We start from the raw sequence: 24,323 nt of genomic DNA, 5'->3' as shown, positions 1-24,323 counted from the left end.
CTCTGACATGTTTAAAGGTATTTCACACAAGTAGTTTCAGTTGAAGTTTTAATTAATACACTTAGTCTACCAACTCTTACAGTAGCCTGAAATTAGATGAAATTATTATATTATATATAATAATGTAACAACAGGTTAAAGTTTTACTTCAACAGCTCTAAGCTCTGACATAATGAGTAAAGGTAGAGTAAATACATACTCAAAACCAGGAAGAGAGCACAACAGAGAGTAGCTTACTGCATTCCCTTTGTAAACAAGTTAAAAATAAGAAACATCACAGCAGCTGAAGGTTAGTTAACCCATGTGATTAGAAATAAATCTCATAGAACTTGACCAGAGGAAACATCTCTCATGTAAAAACCCATTGTTACTCTGGAGAGGGCTGCTGCTGTGAAATTTTCAGGTAAGAGAGGAGCCATACCCTGTTGTGGCCCCTCTTTTCAATGTCTCTCCTTTTGTACAGATTCCCAATGGGAGGCATACCCCTTCAGAGTTCCCACTTTTCAACATCAGTCTCCAAGACATCTTTCAGTAACAATGTAGCTGTTAGGACAGAAACTCACTGTTGCCACACACCAGTATGTTTCTTTTTGTGGGAGTCCCATTCAGAAGGTGTTTGGCTAAAACCAAACTCTTACATGCTTAGAAATAATGACTTTACAGAATAAATCAAAAACACCTGCAGACGTATAACAGTTCAATTTATTTAAGGATGCCACAATAATGGAGTGGGCAGTTACTCCTCGTTTTACACTGTATCCACTAGTTGAGCAATTTGGGCTTTATGTCTAAAAATACAGTGTAAACAAAATTCCCCAGTATCATGAATATGAAATAACCTCAATCTCCTTTTTCCTTTGAACACTATCACTCACTTTTGTCTGAACATCAGTGACTAGATATGGAAACCAATAAGGGCTATGCTGTAGGTCAGGTGGCAGCGTTATGCAAAAGTAAATACAAAACTGAGGGGAAAAATAAAAATCAGTGTTTTAGCCTACACAGCCTGGAGCCAGCTCTGAAGGAGCCGAATGGCACACACCTGTCTTATCCTTTCACAGCAGTAGTGATGGGAATTATGTCTCTTTTCAGTGTTCCGGATAATTAGGCTTGGCTCGGCAAAAAGAGATGCCTTTTTTGGCTCCCAAACCGCTCTTCATTTGAGTGCTACTTTGGGCTTCATTTGACCTGCAAAATTAAGCAATGTCATGATATATGACTGATTCTTTGTCCTGGTATTTTACTTTAACTTCTAGAAATATTATTTCTTAAAACATACAGTCTCTGGTCAGATAAAATCTGCTCACTTGCTGGGTTATAAGACACACCTGATATAAAACACTTACCCTCTAGGACTGTTCAAATATTTGTTACACTAAGGACCTTAAGTGCATAATATGCGCTCCTCATATTGTCGCTATTAAAAATATTATTAGTTTATATTTTATTCTGCTTTCATGGAGCTCATTTTTTTTCAGCTACATCTGACCTAAATATTGATCTAGAATATTCTTGCATTTTTAAAGATTTGACCCTTTGAATGTCAGATATTTGTCATGATGGCACCATGTTTTCAGATGGAAAAAATGAAAATATGAAGTATTTTCAATATACTACAAGCCAAGTATTTTTTTTATTTTGGATTATTACAGCCTGGGATATGTCAATGATTAGTAGCAACATTGATTTTCATGCATTATGTTTTATGCTGTGACAAATAATCCCACTTTGGACCTTAAGTGCATAAAACGCGCTCCTCATTTTGTTGCTATTAAAAAAAGTATACATTTATATTTTATTCTGCTTTCATGGAGCTCATTTTATTTAGCTACATCTGACCTAAATATTGATTAAAAATATTCTTGAATTTTTTAAGATTTGATCCTATAAATGCACGTGTGGATGGATGTGTGTGCGTACATTTATAACTTTGACTTAAATTCTAACTGAACTTTGAATTTTGAACTTCTGCACTAAAACCCCATGAAACAGAATGAATGAAAAACACTGTGCTCATGATGTCATAAGGTCCCACACACACAGACGTCTATACACACAAGCATACCAGATAATGCATGTATGCTTTTATGGTGGGGAGATCAAAAATTACAGTTAGAATGGGTTTCAATGACGCATATTATGCGCTAAAGGTCCTAAGTGGGAGTATTTGTCACTGCAAAAAAATAAAAAATAAAAAATAATGCATGAAAATCAATGTTGCTGCTAATCACTGATATCCCAGGCTATAATAATCCAGAACCAAAAAATCTACTTTGCATGTAGTATATTGAAAATACTTCATATTTTCTATTTTCCATCTGAAAACATGGTGCCATCATGACACAAATCTGGCATTTAAAGGGTTAAAATCGTTAAAAATTCTAATGATTTGATATCAATATTTAGGTCAGATGTAGCTGAAAAAAATGAGCTCCATGAAAGTAGAATGAAATATAAATGTAGCCTATAGTATTTTTAATAGCGACGATATGAGGAGCGCATATTACGTGCTAAAGGTCCCAAGTGTAACAATTGCTTGTACACAGTGTATTTTAGACTTACTGTAGGAGCTGAGCTGGAAATAACAAGATCAAACAAAAAGACACAATCTTACCAAAATTCCTGCCATATGCATGAACTCAGCAAAAATTATCAAAAAATGAAAAATGAAAATCGTATACAATGCGCACAAGGGAGGGTTAATGTTAAACCTTCAGGCATGAGTCCTTAATGCATGGTGTGCCTGTGGTAGAGTAGTATGGAGGAAAGATCATCCCTACTCATCAACCATATTACACACACAACATACCGGTGATATTCTAATTTTTTGAGATGCACTAGCATATTCTAAGAATGACATAATATGGCTCTCAAACGGGATCTGGATATTACTGTTTGTGTAAAAGAGTCTGCTCTTTGAACCGGCTTGGTTATAAATGACCCATCACTACATTACAGTATTTATCGGATTCCTAATAGAGCAGCACAGTTTCAGAACAAAGTGTCCAAAACTTTTCAGCCTGCGACCACCAGTAAAATAGTACCAGACCTGAAAACCCTCACTGGAAGTGGTTAGAGTTATACACAGCTATGCATATTCAAAAATAATTATGTGCAGACCTAAATTTTAGGGATTTTCAAACAAAATTTAATGTCAGTATTGCCAAAATCTTACCTGATGACTATAGTTTTATAAACTGAACTATTTTTATGGACCTGCAAAACATGCTAGCATCATGTCATGTGTCAAGATTTGTTTTCTTCAATGCTGTAGTTTGTCGTTACTCCTTGATGTGATGATTTGAGGTAAGTTGATGTAATATAAAAAATGCATTAATGGCCATTCATGTGGCTTCACAGCTTTCATTATGCACTTAACGTGCACGTCAAATAAATGTGCTGTCTTGATGTAAAGTGCACTGTACTCTGTATCAACTAATTGTTTCTTTCTAGAGCAATTTTGGCTCTATCTTTAAAAATGCCACTTTTGCCTGAACATCACAGACTAGATATGAAAACCAATAAGGGAAAGCTATAGGCTACTTCACAGTAGTAATTTTATGTGTATGATGTAGCCTATATGAATGTGCCCAGTTATCATTGCTTGCCTGTGAAATTTTCCCAAAAAGCTATGTAAAACACCTTCATTGCAGAAAGCTGATAACTGATCTGTAAAACTGTCATAGTTGCTCATTATGCAATAGTAGTTACACAACATGGCTCAATCATCATATTAGAGACGTTCTAAAAACCACTGGGCCCATAGAATAACATTTAAGGAATCTGTGGTCACGGTTCTCTGCTTTGAGTCCATTCATTGTATAGACCCATTGTGCCTCAGAAGGAGTCATTCTTGAGCACTTGTAAAAGAACAAAAGGATCATGCCTCCTCATGCGCTGACAAAACATCCAACACTTCCAGGCGAGGCCTTTAAGGAGCCCTTGCTTCCTGTATAAAACATTTTGAGCCAACAGTGACTTTGTTTCCCAACACAACAAAGAACCACCTTAGACAACACTGTAGTTCCAGCCAAACAAATTAAACAGATTATATCATTTGACTCTCTTTTTCTTTGCATTCTCATCCACCTGTGAGGAACAAGCAGCATTAGGAGCAAGATCACATCTGTAAACCGACACTGGTGTCCTTGTGAGAGAGCATGAGGATCAGAACAGATCCTGTTTGTTAGAAGTGTCTAACATGGCACTTAAAGATGGAAATTTAATGCTTTCTGGAAAAGAAAAACTAAACTTTGATAGAATCAATCAAGATTCTATAAAAGTTGACTGTCTACATATCAAAATTAAATACAAAATAGTTTTTCTGTTTATCAAAAGGAGACATTAATAGCACATTTGCCATTTCTATTAATTCCTTGATGCCTTATTAAAATATTAACAAACAGCTTTTGACAACACTGAGCAGAAGACAAGAATTCAAAGTGGATGCTACATCATTAAGATGTTAAATGATAAGAGGAAGATTTAAGGCATGACTATCACGCAGCAAAGTTGTATCTATTGTTTATTGTATCATTCTTTCAGGGCAGATCAAGCAGTTAACCTTTTAACAGAAAAAGGATAAACTCAACACAGCTCTGTATTAAATTTGCCTCCCTCTGCAGGTGCTGTTGACTCAAATAAACCGGGCTCCTGTTGTCCTATGGTGTACCGTCATCAACAGCCAGAATCTAATGAGCCCAAACTGCACATTTCATAAACGTCTCTTAAAAAAAACAGTAAATTAAGACTAATATTTAACTGGTACTTGAGTATTTGTAGGAGAGCCTAATTCCTGTCCTCTTAGCTGCTTTACATTTTCCAGTTATGTAGTTGGTTGATCCATCACTTTATGAACAGTACAGAAATCACAATCACAACACTGAGAAAGAAAATACAAAGTCAATATTTCTAAAGCAAAGGTGAACAGTCCTGTACTCCGGGGGCTATGAGGGAGCTCCATCTTTAGATCAACAGTGAAGCTCTAAGTCTGACTAGCTATTCAAGGCTAATGTTTTATTTCTCCACCTATCCACAGTGCTGCTACATACGTACTTTGGGACACAGGCACTCTAACACTCAGACACATCACATCTATGCGCACAACCATCACATCTCCAGTATTGTTCAGTAGGCCCATGAGAAGAGGGTTGGATGGAGAGCATAAAATTGTGAGGAAGGGTAAAGGACAGGGGGTGGTGCAATGTGAATGGTCTAGCCCTTAACGGGTGAGGGTTTGAAATTATGCACTTAAAACTTTAGATGCACTTTTTTTCCTACCCAAAATGGTGTGAAAACACATGCACTGCTCAGAGCTGTGGATTGAAAGGGTTGATGGTGGTGGTGTATTTTTTTCCGCCCCAAGACCCTGACCCACAGGGCCACCAGTCAGGGAAGCCCCAACCACCCAGCTATTAGCCACAGCAAAAAGCCTGGACACAAGGAAAGCCAGAGCAGACACGACCAAAGTCAGGGCTCACGCTGACATGCTCATTATCACTCACACACACTCATACGCATCATATATGCGCACACACATTTTTTCCACAAAAGGCTGAAGTTACAAAAGTCTTGAGTACAGATGAATCCTAGCTGTCACATTTTCATCTACACCTTTGTTTCACTTGCATCTTCCTTTTCTCCGTTCTCAATCTCCATCTCTTCAGTCTCGTTTGCCTTGTTAGAAGATTTCACCCTCTCTGCTTCTTTCTGTTCATGAGAGGAAATGAACTTTTTCACTATCAAATCAGACAGCTTTAAGATGGTCCATAGCATGCTTATTCCACCCTCTAGTGGCTATTATGGAAATCACAACCTTTTACCTTAGAATCCCTCTCTGCAAATTTTTCAAACATGTTTGCGTAGATGCGCTTGTCCTTTTCGTGCTGCTCCTTGATACGTTTCTGACAAAGAACAACCTGGAGAAGGGTAAAAAAAAAAAAAAAAAAAAAAGTATTATGATATTAATTTCCCTTATACCACAAATACATTAACAAATTAGTGATACATACTTAACATTTTCACATTTTTACTGCATTGAGACCACAGATATGAGTTGTCATGATACCAGAATTTTGAATTCCAATATTATTATAGTAAAAATCTAACATATACTATGGTAAAAAATATCCTGGGCACTCAAAATTGATGAATTTAGTTATTTTTTTATACAAACTTAAGATCAGAAAGGGTCCTTGAACACTTTCTGAAACTAGACACTGTACAAAATGTAAGGCAAAATAAATAAAAAGGTGTAACCAAAATAGTCCACAGAGGATGTCAGACACAAAAAAGTGTATATGGACCATGTAACAATGCTGCCTCTCATCTCTGCAACAGACACTAATGGACATCTTTATGGAATGCTAAAAAGAGACTTAATGAAACATGTTTGCAGACTGTTGAATAACACAAGCAGGGGAGTAATGTCTAAGACAGAGTGGGGAGCAATAAACTAAATCCTAAACCTTTTGTAATGTCTGTGCTGAGGTGTGGATGTTTGTCAATTTCACTTTAGAGCCACTGAGGGGAAAAAAACATTTGTGAACTGTGTTCACCTTTACAGCAATGGATTGAAAACACAACTGTAAATAACTTTCTTTTCTCATAACTCTTTCAGAGAAAAAAATAACTTATATTGGACTGTTTGTAACAAGTGGTATTGAAAAAATATCAGGGTATTTAATATTTTGACAACCTTAACAGATATATTTTCACACTAATTGCGAGCTAGGGATGAACATTGTTTTTTAATGAGAACTTGTAGTTTCACCCTCAAGCAAATGAATGAAAGACAAAAAAATAAATTGAACAGAGTAGTTTATCCTCTTTAAAATAATACATCTAAGGGAAAAACATGAGCCTTATTTATTTTGTATGGCAGCACAATAAATTTCTCAGGAGCTGGCCACAAATTAAGTCTGCTGCATAAAGAAAAGGCAAACAATATTTTCTCTGTCTTAGAGTAATTTGGAGTTGTGACAAAAACAACCGCTTTGATGGAAATATCTCTGAATAAATTAATGAATAAATAAATTATCCGTGCTAAAAAAAAAAAAATACGCTTTCCATTTTAACCATGGGGCATTATACCTGGCTCTTGGCTGCCTTGTTTGCAGGATACAGCTGAATAACATGCTGAAAGTCATCTCTTGCCCTGTCAAACTCCTTCATATTAAACAGTGCCTCTCCCCTTCGGAACAAAGCCTTTTCGTTGGATGCATCGAGCTCCAGAGCCTATAAAAATGACCAGAGTTGAATTAAATGTTTGCAGTTTCCAAAACCAAATATATTGACGATCCATGCAACAGACATTTGTATAAAATACACTCCACATAAAAAATGTAAGCACTTATCATTCTCAACACTGGCTAAAAATCAACTTATCTGGGGTTTGACTTAAAGATAAAAAAAGATTATCAGAGACCTTGTCACAGCTTTCCAGGGCTTGGTTTGGCTCCTGAAGTTTAAGGTAGCACATGGCTAAGTTCAGATGTGCAGCCAGCTGCAGTGCTTTAGCTTTCTTCTCATCCTCCTCCGACAAACCAGATTCATGTTCCAGCCATGACACGATTCGTTTGTACTGCACTGATGCCTGCTTGTATTTTCCCTCCTGAGGCATATGCAATGAGTGTGTTAGAAAACAAAGTATTGAACTTTAGATGCCTCAGAAATTCTCTTTGTAGCAAAGTGCTTTGAAAAAACTCCCTGTGCATACCTTGAAATACTGTGTTCCCTTCTCTTTGACAATGCTGCTCTGTTCCAGTTTCTCTACTGTGTTCATCTCCCACGACTCCTTAGCCTCCAAAAAGAAAATGGGCAGAAATCACTTATGGGAGAAACACTGCTGTACACAACTGACATGCAACTGGCCACTACGTGTGTTTGCAAAATTTAGCAAAGATCAGTTTACCTTTTCAAAGGCTGTCAGCTTGATTTTGTATTGTAAAGTTGCACCACCAGGAATGTTATACTTCGCATTTCCATTATTCCCAAAGCCATACCTACAGATTTCAGACACATATTATTTGTAATTTCAAATGCAGGGTACAAATTTTGTGTCACCTGTTGCAGTATTACTTTAAACGGTACTGTAGTAGTGTATATTACAATTTTTAATTACAGCTGTAATAATCATGAAGGTGACATTCATTGAGTCTTTTCAAAAAACATAATGAACTCTTGTTCATAAATTTTACAAAAAAATAATGAATTATATCAATGTCAACATGAGGTCTGATTTGGTTTTCCATACCATAGTGATTAAATTATTTAAATATACTGTAATTACAAGAAAACAGCTTTCCATAGCCAACTACTTCAGCTAAACAGTAATTATTTAACATACTTGGGCTTCATAATGAAGAGTGCCTCCTCTCCCTGCTCCATAGCCATGATAGCTCTCTCCATTCCAGCTGGCAAGCCCAAACTCTCTCCATCGCCAACCTCAAACTTCAATTCTCTCTCGTCAAATACACGGTCCTCACAGGAACCCACCACAGTAACTGAAAGAAGAGGGAAAAAGCGAAAATCTTGTAAACACAATAAAAAAAAAGGAGCTGCAGTGTCCAAACTTCCTATCAAAATCTTTTGATGGAAGTATATGAATCCCTATCAAATTCACTTATAACAGTGTATGCACTGTAAATAGATCCACCGATCTGAATTAGATGTTTACTAACTGTTAATAAACTAGTCCTTTAAACACTAGTCAATAATGGATACCACAAGTCGTATAAAGTAAAATCTTATCCTTGAACCTTCTTGGAATCAGAGTAGTAAAAAAAAAAAAATCAGGAATTCGTCTGCATGGGGAAAGGGACGTACTTTATTTTGAACTTTAGGGGATTTCAGAATTTAAGACATAAATATTTTAGGACATGGTTGAACCCATTCTAGTATTAACTTTCATTATTTAAAAGTTCAAATGACAGTCAATTAAACAGCAATAATTGACAATATCCTAAATAAAATCTAGTATGTGCCAGCATTAATGGTGTGAAAGAAAACAACCAGTTGCCCTCCAATTATAAACTCCACCAGTCCCCATCTGAACAATCACATGTTTGAAACACCAACTGCTCCAAAATACGTGTCAAAATAGAACCGCCCTCTGAGTCTGCATGTACAACCTGCTTCTTGGCAGGTATGTAAACCATCTTGATAAAATAAACAAAAAGGAGAGTTGCTCTCAGTGTTTGACTACAACTGCTGCAGAGATGAATAAAAGAGGTAAATTTTATATATAGAAGTGCATTTTGAGGGCACTACAGCCATCACAGCAGTTTTGCTTGTTAAAATAATTAATCTAAAACTTCTAAATGTACTGCTCTTGCCTAAACAGGGAAGGGACACAAGGCTGATTTTAATTTGTTAATTCAACTAAAATGTTAATCTGAATCCATAGCCACTTTGAGAGTCTACATTGTTCAAGCCAATAAATGAAGGGATAGACACAAACATCTAAGCACATACAGCCAAAAATATCTAAAGAGCTATGGTCTGACAGGTTTATCAATGCTTAATAAAGAATGTAAGCCACATTAATTTTGATTACAGATGATTCATTATTTTGATAGACAGCACTGACAGCGCATGAGAAATACACACTGATCACTATAGCACGTTAGAGTTCGTGATTTTGCACTAATTGTAATCTTATAAAAGCAGACCTTTATACAGTAAATCTGTTTCCTGAAACAAAGAATACATTTTGTCCAGATGAGTTACCTTCAACAGCAGCTCCTTCATTTGGCTTTGAATATCCCTGCCCTTTAGTGATAATACGTCGGATGATTCCACCATCCTCATCCTCAGTTATGTCCTCACCTCGAAATTCAAATAGTTCAACCTAGAACGGTGCAGAAAATACATATGAGGGGGGGAAATGGGGATTTATATCAAGCACAAGAGTTCAGATTAAAATGATAAATCTGTCCAATCATTCATCAGTGATAGTTACCTCAAAGACAAGACTGGCACTGGGGGGTATCTTGGGTGGGCTACCAGCAGATCCATAAGCATACTCTGGTTTACAAATAAGCTGACACAACTCCCCGATTTTCATAGTGGCCACACCAATGTCCCATGCCTTTATTACTTGACCTAAACAGAGAGCAGATGGATTACAAACACTGGCTGTGCAGCCACAGTAAAGGAATATTCATGTCTGATATGAGATATGAAACCAACCTTTGCCCAACTCAAAGGAAAACTTCTCTCCTCTGTCTCTGCTCGAGTCAAAATGAGTACCATCCAGAAGTGTGCCCACATAATGTACAAACACTTTGTCACCAGTCATGGGTAACTCTGTGCCAGTGCCCTCCCTTTTCACCAGCTGGAAAAGCAGAGAGAAAATATATTTCAAGAGGAATCAACAGAGAATTTATTAATAACTGATGTATATGCGTGGCGTCAGCACCACATGTATCTGTCTTGTGCATCCCTACTGCAGTCTGGTCCTCCTCATCTTCACGTCGGGCTACCCATTGTTCCCATAATCAGCAAATAAACAAGATCTGTTTCATTCAAATTATGTGCTAGTGTAACTGAATATGAAAGGTTGATATTATCATTAATAGCTGATTTTTCGTCTGACTCTACACTTCCAGGACTTTCTATAAACGCGGACCAATGTTTCAGCCAATTACTAATGTCATAGAAAACCTGTTTGACAAGTAAGTAAACAAAGGGAGCAGGAGAAATGGCACTCATGTATTGACAACGCTGCATTTATTGACAGTGCAACCAACAGCCAAGCTAGCAACAGCTAATGTTAGCCTAGACGAATAAGTAAACAACAAGCAAACAACTAACTACTCCGCTAACTGAACTAATATACAGGACCAAAGCATAACCATTCACCTTCAAGACACCCCCGTCTTTATTTGGTGTGATGTCCTCTCCCTCCATTGGGATGGTGTGTTGTCCTTCACCTGTCTGCTCCTCTGCAGTCATTTTCGTGAAGCGCATTCCTCCCTCCTACTCTGACCTGCACTACAGTTCACAGGCTAATAGTAGTGGCGGCTAAGGCTAGCTAACTTCTTAGAGCACGCAAGTGCAGCAAGCAACAACCTTCCCGACGTCAACGGCAGCTAGCTAGCTGACGTTAGTTTAGCTCAATGCTAGCCTTACTTACTTATCACTGCTTGCAAATATAATACACGTTACGGGTGTTAGCTAGCTGCGCTAGGCCCTCGCTACACTCGTATGCCAATAACACTTGATCAGAAGCAGAATGTGCTCCCCTTGTCTGATTGATTCAGGTCCACGTTGTCTAGTAGACTAACGTTTGACAAGAAGAGCATAGAACTTTCCAGACATTTCCAGACATTCAAGGAGGGCCGAGGAGTATGATCCGGTTTCTGTGGCGTTGGCTGTGTTTTCAATGCACCTCCTGGAAAGGCGGTGAACACATAAAGAGCAGACAATATACATATTTTAATCGTCGCAGGTCAATGTATGTATACCACGGCGTACTCTACATTGTGTTCTGTGTATATTTTCTGTTATGACATATTAGTCCCATTTTAAAGACAGCAATAGCAGTTCATAAATGTAAGTAGTCCCGTCCACGTAAGCAGTACGGTAGAGTAAATCAGGCACACCTTTTTGTCTTGCATCTTATTGGTCAGATTTCGTGCCCACTACTGTTTGTTGGCGCGGTTGTTGAATATCCGGGAGCGAAGAGAAGGAAAACTAAGTAGATACTAACTTTGGAAATCTTTGGTGTATGTATTTAACATTAATCTTTGTAAAATTATCGCGAGCTGTGGTTATGGGTAGGGTTTGTGGTAATATTTGGGCTAGTTAGCTTACAAGGTATAGCAACGAATTTGACGACCAGCATTAAGTTTTTGTCGTAAACACCTACAACAGTCACAGTAGACTTTAGCTCTTTTTTATTCGTAATTCTTCGTTTCGTTGAAGTAAAATCATACGAGCTGAATTAAATTCACTGCCATCATTATAAGATTGATTGTTATAAAAAAAGTCGCAATCCGTGCCCAATGCATATTATGTCGTCTTCACTGCTTGCTTTATAGACGTAACATTATTATCAGGAGTTTGGGCTTATAGATAGTACAAGGTAGTCTAAACTGAAATGTCTTATCTAGTTAACTAATGTCGTCTACAGGGTTGTTCACAGACATGGAGAATGGCAAGGCCCAATTTCCATTTCCATACCAGCCTTATAACATCCAACTGCAGTTTATGCAGGCTTTATACGGTGCCCTGGACGAGGGAAAAGTTGGCATCTTTGAAAGTCCAACAGGAACGGTGTGTATGTGTGCATGCACACAGGAGGTTTCCCTCGAAACCATTTAATCTGTGCATACCTTGTGTTTTAAACATATATGTCCTTTAACCTAGGGCAAGTCTCTGAGTCTGATATGTGGAGCATTGAGCTGGCTCACAGACTATGAGGAGAAGAAGAAAAAGGAGGCTGCTGCTCTGCTACAGGAAGGAGAAACATCTCTTTCCATCAAGCCCTGCACTACCAGTTCTTCAACAGAGCCTGACTGGATCACTGATTTTGTTCAGAAAAAGGCAGAGCGAGATTTGGTGTCAAAGTTGAAGGTTAATACCATCAATTTCTGTTATATTCTCTTTTTGTCTTTTGTATCTGCTTGTCTTATTTAATTGCTTTGTGTGCTAGGAAGAAGAACTGAAAAGGAAGAAAAGGGAAGAGCGATTAGAACTGATCAGAAACAATATTCAGCTGAAGTATGCCATGAAAAGAAAAGTGAGTGATCTGATCATGTGTCAAAACTTCATACAAAAATTACAGTCCATGTAAGAAGACTTTATTTTCCAATGAATGTATTTGTTTGCTTTTGTGTGTAGAGCTGTGAAGATGATGAGGCAGTAAAGTTACTTGAGCTCAGCAAAGAAGAGCAAACAGAAACTCAGGGAGATCATGAGGACGAGGACCTTATTGTTGCAGAATATGAGAGCGATAATGAATCAAAGACCAAGAGCAGGTGAGGAAAGTGGGTAATAATCGGCAGTGAAATGAAATTTTAAATCACACTGAGGTATTAAAAGAAACAAACAGTGAGAGTAGGGTGTGTTTGCTCTCACGCTCAGGCTGCAGGGTGCTGAGGATGACTCAGACGATGAACTGGTTGAGGAACATGTTGCAAAGGTGTGTGAGCTACATTTTTAAAGTTTTAACAGTCAGAATGACTGTTAAAGGGCATTGTAATAAAAAGGGAGTATCTTGCATTTTCCTAAAGTGAAACTAACTTTTTATCTTTTGAGCAGATTTATTACTGCAGCCGTACTCACTCCCAGCTGGCCCAGTTTGTCCATGAGGTTCAAAAAAGCCCCTTCAGCAAGGATATCAGCCTGGTCACACTGGGCTCACGGCAGGTCTGCATACACACACACACTCTCTAAACTGGGGTTGTTGTGAGGGAAAACAGCAGCATGTAAATTAACAGATGAATTTTAGACATTATTTATAATTATGGCTTATAACAACTGTGGCTTGTTATTTTTCTTGAAAGTTATCTCCTCTTTGTTAAACTATTTATTATCATTTATTGCCCAGATTATGCTTAGCTGTTATGCAGTGTATTTGACTTTTATGGTTGTCTGCCATTCAAATCTTCCCTGACATCATTCACTGATACTTTGATAAATATTTTATTTGTGATAAAGAATCGATAGCTTTTTAAGATTTTAGATTCTAAAGCGTCATATTGAATCGTACAGGATGTTTTGAGTATAAGGTTTTCTTTGCAAAGGACTGGTTGATAGGGATGTAACAGTATTGAAAATATCGTGGTTTCAAAATTCTCGCAATAATACCAAGGCTTGTGAAGGTATCGAACAAGAACTCGCAGGCCAGTAATATGCCTTGCAGTGTCTACACTGCCAGAAATAAGAAGGAGAAGAAGAACTTGGAGTACTCCCGCTTGTGTAGTTTTTTCTAGTGCTACTGAGTGGGCTGGTCTGAGGAGCAAACCACACCTCCCATGATCCCCTGTGCAGTGTAGGAAGACATGGCAGAAAGCATGGAGGGGGAGCAGAGCCAAAAAATTATACTTGTGGAACCTTCTGCGAAGTTTAAATCAGAAGTATCGACGCATTTTGGTTTTGCGGTCAACAAAAACGATCGAGGAGTAAACAGGACGAACATGCAAAAAACTGTTTGCAGACACTGCCAGACCATTGTTTGTGTTCAGTTACAGTTAGTGTGTTTTATCCTGAACATTCCTGGCACTTAATTTTCCACACTATGACATTTTTTCCAAGTCATCTTTTTTTTTTGACAATACCGCAATAATACCGTACTGTGGCCTTAATACCATGACGATATCGTACCGTGAGATTTTGATATCGTTGCATCCCTACTGGTTGATATATTGATTCATTGAACATCAGAAAATCAATCAGCATAATCATACAGCATGGATGCTTGGATAATTTTCTTTAGAAAAGTAAGCAGGGTTTGAGCATGCAGACCTCTTTCATGTTAAAATGTCCTGTCCGTTCTGATGATGTATGTTATTGTTTTAGGTTTTTGCACTGTCGAACAGACAAAAAAGATTGAGGAGTTAATGTTGGCTCTGGAAATTTTGTGGTCTCATGGATCAAATGAGTTGACTTTCAATATCAGTGAGACTACTGAACTGTATGTTGTCTTTTGCAGATTTCTAGATTTGTCCACAATTTTAAACATGTGTCAAGCTGTCTCCACATTCAATAGTTCTCAAAGTACTCAAAACTTGGAATAGTTATAATATTGATAACAACAACAATAATGTAAGTAAATAGATAGAGGTAACAAAACTATTATAGTAAAGGAAGTTTAAAGCTGTGTATAACATCTACATTTCTATCCATCCAACAGAAGATTCATTCCTGGAGTTGAAATGAAATTACTACTTGTGCAAAGCACAAACACAACTTTAATCAGACTTTTGATGGTGTTTGTTAACCTAAAAACTGCATTCTTGTAGAATCTCTGTATCAATGAGGAAGTGCGTCGCCTGGGCAGCATCCAGCGTATAAATGATCGCTGCATGGAGATGCAGAAAAACAAACATGGTGAGGTTACATCCCTGACCTCCTCAAGAAAGCGCATTTCTATCTGATTACAATCTTGTATCAAAATCAAAATAAGAGAATGAAGTAACTCCCCCTCTCTTGTAGAAAAGCAGCATCATGAAGAGGGTGTAAAACGTAAGCGAGGCCAGGCAAAGAGTGTCTGTCCTTATTACAAAGCTTCAGCCATGCAGCAGATGAGGGATGATGTCTTAGGTTCAGTCCATGACATCGAGCAGCTGCTGAAGCTCGGCAGAGAAACGCACTCATGTCCATACTACTCTACGCGCCTTGCCATCCCCCCAGCACAGGTAACACTGCTCTACATCTCTGTGTCTGGTTATGTTGATGATTGCACTGTTAAAATCCCTCTGGGCTTTTTGTAAGACTCACATATGGAGAAGAAGCCACTCAAACTGCAGTTTTTTTCATGTATTTATTAACTGTTTTTATTAAGCAGATTTCCTTTTAGTTGCTCATCTGTATTGTCTTTGTTTTTATGCTCTGCATAGTTAGTGGTGTTGCCGTATCAGATGGTGCTCCATGAAGCTACAAGGAAGGCAGCAGGGATCCAGCTAAAGGGACAGGTATGAATACTTTCTGTTATTGATTTATTATCTTAGATTTCTATGAACTAAAACATTGTTTTAATGTAAAAATTAAATATGAAGGTCAATGTAAGTGGGCCTCATGGTCATCCCTTGCTCGTGAACACGATATCTCAAGGATGATTTGAGAGATTTATCTCAAACTTAGTAGAAACTTCCACGCCATCAGGTCTCGTGTTCATCCCTTGCTGGTAATTGTGACATCTCAAGAATTTTGGAGGTCAAGGTCATTGGGCATTAAGTTCATCCTTTACTTGTCACGGTGTTATCTTAAGAATACTGTAAGGCAGTAGCTCTGCTAATACTTGCTCATTCTGCTACAGTTTTCTCAAATTCCACAGTTGGAAGTAAAACATATGTGATGTTTGTCTGAAGTAGAATTGCTTTTTTGAAACTTGTGTTTTTGTCCCATCAGGTCGTGATAATAGATGAAGCTCACAACCTCAGTGACACATTATCTTGTATGCACAGTGCAGAGCTCTCCGGAGCACAGGTAAAGTACTTTCTTATACATCAAGTACAAAATGATAGTTTGAATTATGCATCTGTAATGTACTTAAATGTGAATATTCTACAGCTTTGCCGTGCTCACTCTCAGCTCACGCAATATGCAGACCGCTATAAGTGAGTATGCACATACAGATTCTCACTGTGCACTTAAAAATGGTAAATTTTTTAGTGGCGTCATGATTATTCATGTTAATATATCTATGTCAGGAGCAGACTGAAGGCGAAGAACTTAATGTACGTCAAACAGATTTTGTTTGTAGTCGAGGGGCTCGTCAAGGTGCTGGGAGGTGAGTGTGTATGATAAGACTTATGATGCACAGAGATGGGCTCTAATATTTGTAATTAATGGCCACACAGGCAACAAGGCTTGCAAGTTTGATGGCCTACAGATGAGGACAAAATTATTCTCCCTAAGAAAATTTCAAGTATATCCTAATGGCTTTTAAACAATGCAAGGAATTTTAAACACAGCTTTTCCTAGTTTTTTTAATGCTACATTATTTTACTCTGCATACAGGAACAAAATTATTTCATTAAAAAAAAAAAACAGAAAAAAAAACTACCAGGTTCAAAATTATCATCCCCTTGATGCTAATGGTCAGTTGTGTCTCCTTTTTGCTGGATAACAGTCTGCAGTCATTTGTTGTAGTTTTGAAAAAGTCTCAGACATGTCTGCTGAGGAATCCCAGCCCCTTCTTCTTTGGTGAATCTCTCAAGCTCTTCCAGATATGAAAGCCTTCTGGCATGAACCTTAGTCTTCAGTTGCCCCCACAGATTTTCAATGGGATTCAATTCAGGGTTTTCTGTAGACCATCCAGTAACATTCACCTTGGTCTTCTGAAGGTATTTCCTCACCAGGAGCGACATTTGTTTTGGGTCGTTGTTGTGTAGGAAGACAACGCAACGACCCAGACCCAGTTTTGTTGCTGCCTGCTTCAGGTTTTCTTTCAAAATCTTCATATATCCCTCTTTCTTCGTGCTTCCTTCCACCTTTACAAGATTTCCTGATGCATCCCCACAGCATAATACTCCCACTGCTGTGTTTCACTGTGGGGATGGTGTTCTTTGGGTGATGCGCCTCTTCCTTCTTTCTCCAAACATAAGCAACGCTTCTATTGACAAAGAGCTCTAGTTTGGTTTCATCGGGCCAAAGGACATGCTTTCAGTATGCATAATCCTTCTCCAGGTTGTCCTAGCATACTTCAGTCTGGCTTGAAGGTGTCTCTCCTGCAGAAGTGGAGTTTTTCTTGGTCTGCAACCTCTCAGTCCATTCCTGTAGGACTTTAGTGATGGTCTTCTTTGAGACTACAATTCCTGACTTGGCTAAGTCCTTCACTAGTGTCTCAGTAGTTCTGGGGTCTTTAGAAATATCTCTCACTAGTTTTCATTCCAGTGTCTTTGAAATCTTTTTCTTCCTAGCTCTGCCAGGTTTGTTCTATACTGTGTGGCTCTCTTTGAATTTCTTGATGAAACATGTTCATCTCGAGTTCTTGACATTTAGAAACGCTGTGATAACTTTGTATATCCTCCTGCTCTGTGAGCATCAACAATTCTTTTTCTCAAGTCTGAACTGATTTTTTTTTTTTTGCCATGATGCTTTTTCAAGTGACAGCTCAATCCCATACCGAAGTTTATACACTAAGTGTAAATTGGAAGATAATCCTGATTTTTTAAAGATATATTTTTTGGCTATTTATGCTTTTAGTCATAGAGGGGTACAGTGGGTAGAGTGGAGAACAGGGATGAGAGAGTGGGGAGAGTCATGCAGGAAAGTAGCCACAGACCAAACTAGAACCTGGACTGGCCACATACATGGGATGTGCCTTCAACCACTAGGCCATCTGCACCCCAATAACCCTTAGTTTTAACTTGATTTTTTTAAGATTTGAGCTTTCCAAAGTAAAAGCACATAATTTCACAACAATGGTTTGTGTTATGGCTCAACGAAAAGGTCAGCCATAAAAGGGCTAATAAATTTGACCCTGGTAGGTTTGATTTTTGGGAAATTATTTTGTTTGTGTGAAAGTAAAATAATGTCCATAATGTTTACCAGCACTTGTGAAATACTTAGAAAAAACTGAAATTGTCATAGGGAATTAACAGTTTTGTCCCCATCTATGTGAACATAATTCAGTTGCTCAAAGTAAAGTTATGTAACAAAAGAATAAAACACAACTTCAACAGTCTTTCCTGCCTCTGACATTGCATTGAAAATATACATTTATAATTATTTCATTAAAAAAACAAGTCCCCATCTGTGTTAGACATCTTTTTCTACATATATGATATTCACTCAGTTGCTTATGTTTTATGTCTAACCCTAATGTAAATGACATCCTTGCAGGTATGGTTGGACAAAATCCTCACACCCAGACTACACTAACAGGTCAGTAATAACCGACTTACCACAGAAATACAAATGTTAAAAGACATTCAAGGTGAAAAAGCAAACCAGCTGTCCCTCTTTGTCTTTCAGGAACTGAAATGCTCACCATGAACAACTTTCTCTTCAAGGCTCAGATTGACAACATCAACCTGTTTAAGGTAGCTCTAAAATAATATGCCCTTGTCTTTTAGACATCTCTTTTAAGTTTCTAACTCTGAATAATTTATTGTTACTGTCATTTTCTTTTCAGCTACAGAGATACTTTGAGAAGAGCATGATCAGCAGAAAAGTAAGAGTTTGATATGTTATGTATTCATTTATGCCTCAATCTAGTTCTGTGCGTGACCTGCTGTAAAAATGAACCACACATATCGTCTCTCTGCAGCTGAGTAGCTTTGTGGAGAAGTATGCAGGATCAGGAGTGATTCTGCAATCTCAGAGTAGCTCCAACAAGGAGAATCGACGCACAGAGGGATTAAATCGCTACCTTCAAACTCTACAGAGCAATCAGAGCACCTCACCAGGTGAGAAGGCTGATGATTACATCATCCATGTATTTAAAAACTAGATATTAAGGTTGATATCATCACTGAAGACATGTCATGCTGGAAACCCTTCTAGCATTCATGAAACCTTGCGTGTGATGTGAAATCACTACATGTCTTTTTGTATCTCTCTGTGCAGGTCTCTCAGTGGACCAGCAGGGGTCAGTAGAGGCAGACAAAGTGCTGTCTGCATCTCCCATGATGCAGGTGGAGGGATTCTTCATGGCTCTCACCAACAGCAACACGGATGGCAGAGTGGTGATACACAGACAAGGTACAACTGAAAAAACCCCCCAAAACAACAGAAAAATCTGAATATGGAAATAAATGTAAGAGTTTTAAATTAACCGTTTTGTTGTCCATCCAGGTGCGTTGTCAGAGAGCAGTGTGAAGTTCCTACTTTTGAATCCAGCAGTTCACTTTGCCCAGGTGCTGAAAGAGTGCAGAGCTGTCATCATCGCAGGAGGAACGATGCAGCCGGTAAGTAACCTTTAGAACTGAAAATAAACTTCACTGTGAAGGTTTTATTCTCTAAAATGTGTGTATGCAGGTCTCAGACTTCAAACAAGAGCTGCTGTTTTCTGCCGGGGTTGGAGAGGAACGTATCACTGAGTTTTCCTGTGGTGAGTGGCCTGTTTTTACAACATAGCAGTGCTTTGTGGAGTTCCTCTTTGTGGTTTATAATGCAGCTGCTTAGTCATGAGCCTTTTAAACTTGGTTTATGATAACTAACATAGCACTTGACAAATAATGTTTTAGTTACATGAGAAGTGTTTGTTAGGATTGCTCACTCAGATTTTCTAAATGTCATGAAGGCACGTTGTGTTTAAATGTTGGAGGTGATGAAGAGTCACAATTGATCCATCTATAAGACACCACCACACCTGTGGCTGTACCAGAGTTGAGGACATATACTCAACTAAAAAATGTATATTTAAAAAACTTTCAAATCTGTTTGGGCATTAGAGATGGTAATTATCTTGATAACAATTATAAACACCCTCATTAAAGACTTATTTTGTTTACTAGTTTCATGTTAAATCCCGTGGAACTGTATCCTGATTAAGCTTTCATTGGGCTAATTGTTTTAAACTTGCTTATGAACATTTTAAATTTGTGGCTTGTATTTGAATTAGGGCTGGGGATATAGACAAAAAATGATGTCATGAGTTTTTAACTTAATTTAATAAACAATATACATCTTGATTTATTGTCTGTGAAGAAATGGCAAATGGTTGTCACAATACCGGAATTATTACGATTGTTGTGTTTTACAATTTATTTTTGGGCTTTTTTAATGTGTTTATTGATGGAGGAGGACAGTGGATAGAATGGGAAACAGTGATGAGAGAGTGGGGGAGAGATATGCAGAAAAGCAGCCAGAAGCTGGACTTGAACCTGGCCTGCCCATGTATACTGGGTGTGGCCTAACAAGTAGGCCATCTGAGCCCCACAGTACCAGAATTATAGACTTCGATCTGATTTTTGTGAAAATATGAGGATAGTGAAACCTATTTAAAACCATGAAAACAAAATCTGAAGCCTTGGATGCCCAGTATTGGGTACTTTTTAAATACTAGTGATTAAAAATAGCAGTCAAAACCCCTGAACAACAATTGGTAATGTTTCTGCATATTGATGTTTCAAAAAATTCCAATACTCTTAAATACCAATCTCTACCAATACCAATGATCTTTAGTCATATATCAACCCAAAGAGAGAGAGAGGGACATGTAAATTGCACAGTTTTTTGCAAACCCTTGCTCCACATCAGTTCCACCCACTTTTCCAAATACTGCCAAAATGTCTGTGCTACTCAGACTGTGCATAAGTTTCCTAGAATTTTGAGGTTTAAATAAATCATTCAAAATTGGTTTTGTGAGGATTTTATCTGTGTTTCTGTGGATAAAACAACCATAAATTAATCTTTGACATTAATATAAATGCTCTTGGAATATGTACAATGATAATTCTCCATTTAGACCAAACATTTCAAATAGATTACCTTGTGATAAATGACAGTAATATTTTAGTGTATTTTACTGTAAACAATGATTTTAAAGAGCATTAGGCATGCCATTTCTCTATTAATTTCAATCAACATAAACATAAACGTTATCAATATAAGCAATTACCCCATATCTCATTTGAAAATATATCCTTTTATTTAAAAAAACTCATTTAAATCATTTTTTTTAATGAGTTCTAACTTCATCGGTAGGTCATGTGATTCCTCCGGAGAACATTCTCCCGCTCGTCTTGTGCAGCGGTCCGTCTGGTCAGGAGCTGGACTTCACTTTTCAAAACAGAGACTCTCCACGCATGGTAACACACATGCTATTTAGCTAAGTTCATTCTGTAAGGTTTTTAAATACTGCTGCATTTTTCAGACAGCAGCTGCTGTGAATTTGTGCCTGTTTGCCAACAGATGGATGAGACAGGGCGCATTCTCTCCAACATCTGTAATGTGGTCCCAGGTGGGGTTGTGTGCTTCTTTCCTTCTTACGAATACTCAAGACGGATCATTTCTCACTGGGAGACCAGCGGAGCGCTGACACGTCTTTCTAACAAGAAGAAGGTGCATTATTTACATGATTTAAAATCATCAATAATAAGAGTTCGAAACAAAAGGTATCTGAAGCCCCTTTATGTTATTACGACTACTTTCTCAGATCTTCCAGGAGCCAAAGAAAGCTAACCAGGTGGAGCAGGTGCTGAATGAGTTCTCCCGCTGTATACAGGTACACAAACATTAAAGAGCACTGACTGATGAGCTGGAGAGTCAACAGTCACAAACTTTACATTTATATCTCTGTTCCCTTTGTTAGAGGTGTGCTGTAGATAGCGGTGGTCTCACAGGAGCATTGCTGTTCTCCGTGGTTGGAGGAAAGATGAGTGAAGGCATCAATTTCTCTGATGACCTGGGCAGGTGCGTGTAGAGCCAGCAGCTTTATATTGATTTTAGAGTAAAAAATTAAATGTTCTCTTTGATTTGCATCCTTGGCAGGTGTGTGGTGATGGTGGGAATGCCGTATCCCAACATCAAATCTCCAGAGCTGCAGGAGAAGATGTCCTATCTGGACAAACACCTGGTGATTCTCTTTACTGTTAAAAAGATATTCAAAGCATCTACAAAACCTGGCAAAAACAACACAGGTAAGAGAAGAAATAGGATGTCACTTATTTTCAGTCTTGTTATGGTTTTGTTTTTCCTTTTTTCAGCCTCACAGTGGAGGGAGGAGCCCTGGACAAGCACTTATTGAAAACCTCTGCATGAAGGCGGTCAATCAGTCCATAGGTAATGATGCACATCCCTGACAACAGATACCAGTTTATAATGACAAATTTAAAATTGGAGGTTTAGTTGGATGATCAGTATTTGTATTTACTTCTGTCTAAAGGAAGAGCTATCCGTCACCGTGGCGACTATTCCTCTGTAGTGCTGTGTGACAGACGTTACTCTCGACCCGCTACTCTTGCTAAACTTCCCACATGGATCAAAGATCGCACCAGTACACACTCCACATTTGGCTCTGCTTTTGCTGCCCTACGGAAGGTGAGAAGTACACCTCAGTCAAAACCACTGTATCATGGCAAACACTTATTTATTTGCTGTTTATATTTCTGTTTTAGTTCTTCCTGGAGAAGAAACAGAAGCAGGTGTAGATTCAACCAAAGTTGATGAAGAACGTCAGAAGACAGACTCTAGCAGTGTTCAGTCTGCAGCTGCAGCACCCTCAGGCATTGTGTTCTCATAAAAACATAAAATACTGTCACAGGACCACTTTAAGAGGCTCTTGTTCACACTTTTAAACATTTTGAGGCATGCAGAGCTCTGAGTGCTCCTGGCTGGAGTAAGGGGGGACACAAGGCTCAACAAGTCTTTTCTGTTTTCATTGCCTTGCTCTTGCTGCTATCAAGTTCTTGTCTTCTGTTCAAGTCTGCTTACATCTCTGTTAACCTGGGTGCACACTGTGCAATTTCCAGCCGACTTAGAAAAGAATCTTGAGTTGCACAACATACTTGGAAGTCTTAGACGAGGGCTGACTTTGAGCCTGATAGTATATTGTTGTGCAGCGTACAGGGGCACACAGCCAACCACTGCTCAGCTCCTCCTGACTAGTTAGTTGGATTTCTGGCATGTTTGATATTTTGGCCCTACTGAGTATTAAAACCTGGTACTAACATGGTACTGGTACCAACACATCCAACACCTACCAGACTGAATTACAACACAACACAGATATAAATACTTCATTACAATAGCTCCCCACCCCAAATGAACGTCAAGAAATACATTACGGAATTTGTGTGATTAATGTGTTAAGTTACACCAATGTCCTTTTTTTATTCCATGTTCAACTGGTATATTATAAAGATATTTCTGCTAATAATTTATGATAGCGACAGCTTTTATGCTCCTGCTGACTTTCAACACACTTTTTTCTCTCAAAAGTATCAATTTAGGCACTGTCTAGGCATCGGCACCATATAAAAAGTACCAATTTAGCACTGGTATCAGAAAAATCCAAAACAATTCCCAACCCTACATACAACTGCACACACTTGCATAGTGAGAGCAGAACGATGAGTAAATTCTCCAACTGGCTTTTCTTTGCCCTTGTAAACTATCAGACAGCATCTCAAATCTCCATGAAAACAGCAGTAATAATTTTTTGAAGTGATTTCCCCAACAATAATAAAGGAAATGCACAAGCAAAAAATAAGCCTACTGCAGACCTCCACCTGACACGGATTATTTTATTTAGCTGCTAGTTGTTTTTGCTGGCTTTGCTGTTTATATGTGAGATACACATGGAGTGAACCGTCTTGTTGCTGTTTGTAACCATCTGAAGCATGACTATCAGACCATCCAGTGTTCGCACAAAAATTGTGTCTGATGGTCATTTCAGTTGCCCAGTGTGAGCTGACATTCAACCGCAGCTGTTATAGTTGGCTTGAAATTGCACAGTGTGTCCCCAGTTTTTAGAAGAAATGAATTTAAGTTGAGGAATACTGAATTTATTTGATTTACGACCTCAAAACGAACCAAATAAGCAGTTAACAGATTGATGAGAGTCCTGCAGTGTTTTTAAGAAGGTAACCTTGACTGTTTTTACATCAGGATGTGGAAATGAAGAATGTGCTACAAAGATGTCAGGCTCAGGCATCGATGTAACTGATGTACCCTTGAAGCTGAAATTAAATATTAAAACACTC

The 24,323-nt window shown here is 38.2% G+C and overlaps 2 protein-coding genes across 2 annotated transcripts; one reads left to right on the top strand and one right to left on the bottom strand.

Moving 5' to 3' along the window:
* Positions 1–4,421: 4,421 nt before the first annotated feature.
* On the bottom strand, positions 4,422–11,339 carry fkbp4 (FKBP prolyl isomerase 4). Its single transcript, XM_041796501.1, has 11 exons — positions 10,864–11,339; positions 10,192–10,336; positions 9,962–10,104; positions 9,730–9,850; positions 8,348–8,504; positions 7,913–8,003; positions 7,718–7,801; positions 7,427–7,612; positions 7,093–7,236; positions 5,823–5,918; positions 4,422–5,709 (listed from the first exon to the last, which is right to left on the bottom strand). The coding sequence occupies exons 1-11, from the start codon at positions 10,969–10,971 to the stop codon at positions 5,608–5,610; spliced, it is 1,377 nt and encodes a 458-aa protein (XP_041652435.1). The 5' UTR covers positions 10,972–11,339; the 3' UTR covers positions 4,422–5,607.
* Positions 11,340–11,658: 319 nt separating this feature from the next.
* Positions 11,659–24,198, top strand: ddx11 (DEAD/H (Asp-Glu-Ala-Asp/His) box helicase 11). Its single transcript, XM_041796461.1, has 28 exons — positions 11,659–11,729; positions 12,137–12,279; positions 12,373–12,579; positions 12,659–12,745; positions 12,847–12,983; positions 13,090–13,147; positions 13,267–13,374; positions 14,970–15,057; positions 15,163–15,365; positions 15,567–15,641; positions 16,078–16,155; positions 16,240–16,286; positions 16,380–16,459; positions 18,517–18,558; positions 18,649–18,716; positions 18,809–18,847; positions 18,944–19,082; positions 19,243–19,377; positions 19,471–19,583; positions 19,654–19,726; positions 21,325–21,428; positions 21,532–21,681; positions 21,776–21,844; positions 21,932–22,032; positions 22,111–22,195; positions 22,326–22,401; positions 22,505–22,659; positions 22,737–24,198. Exons 2-28 carry the CDS (start codon positions 12,151–12,153, stop codon positions 22,767–22,769), a joined length of 2,679 nt encoding a protein of 892 aa, XP_041652395.1. The 5' UTR covers positions 11,659–11,729; positions 12,137–12,150; the 3' UTR covers positions 22,770–24,198.
* Positions 24,199–24,323: the final 125 nt, after the last annotated feature.

This window comes from Cheilinus undulatus, linkage group 9, assembly GCF_018320785.1.
Source record: "Cheilinus undulatus linkage group 9, ASM1832078v1, whole genome shotgun sequence".
Classification (NCBI taxonomy): Eukaryota; Metazoa; Chordata; class Actinopteri; order Labriformes; family Labridae; genus Cheilinus; species Cheilinus undulatus.
Note: the sequence above shows the minus strand (reverse complement) of the source record. Positions and strands in the feature narration are given on the sequence as shown.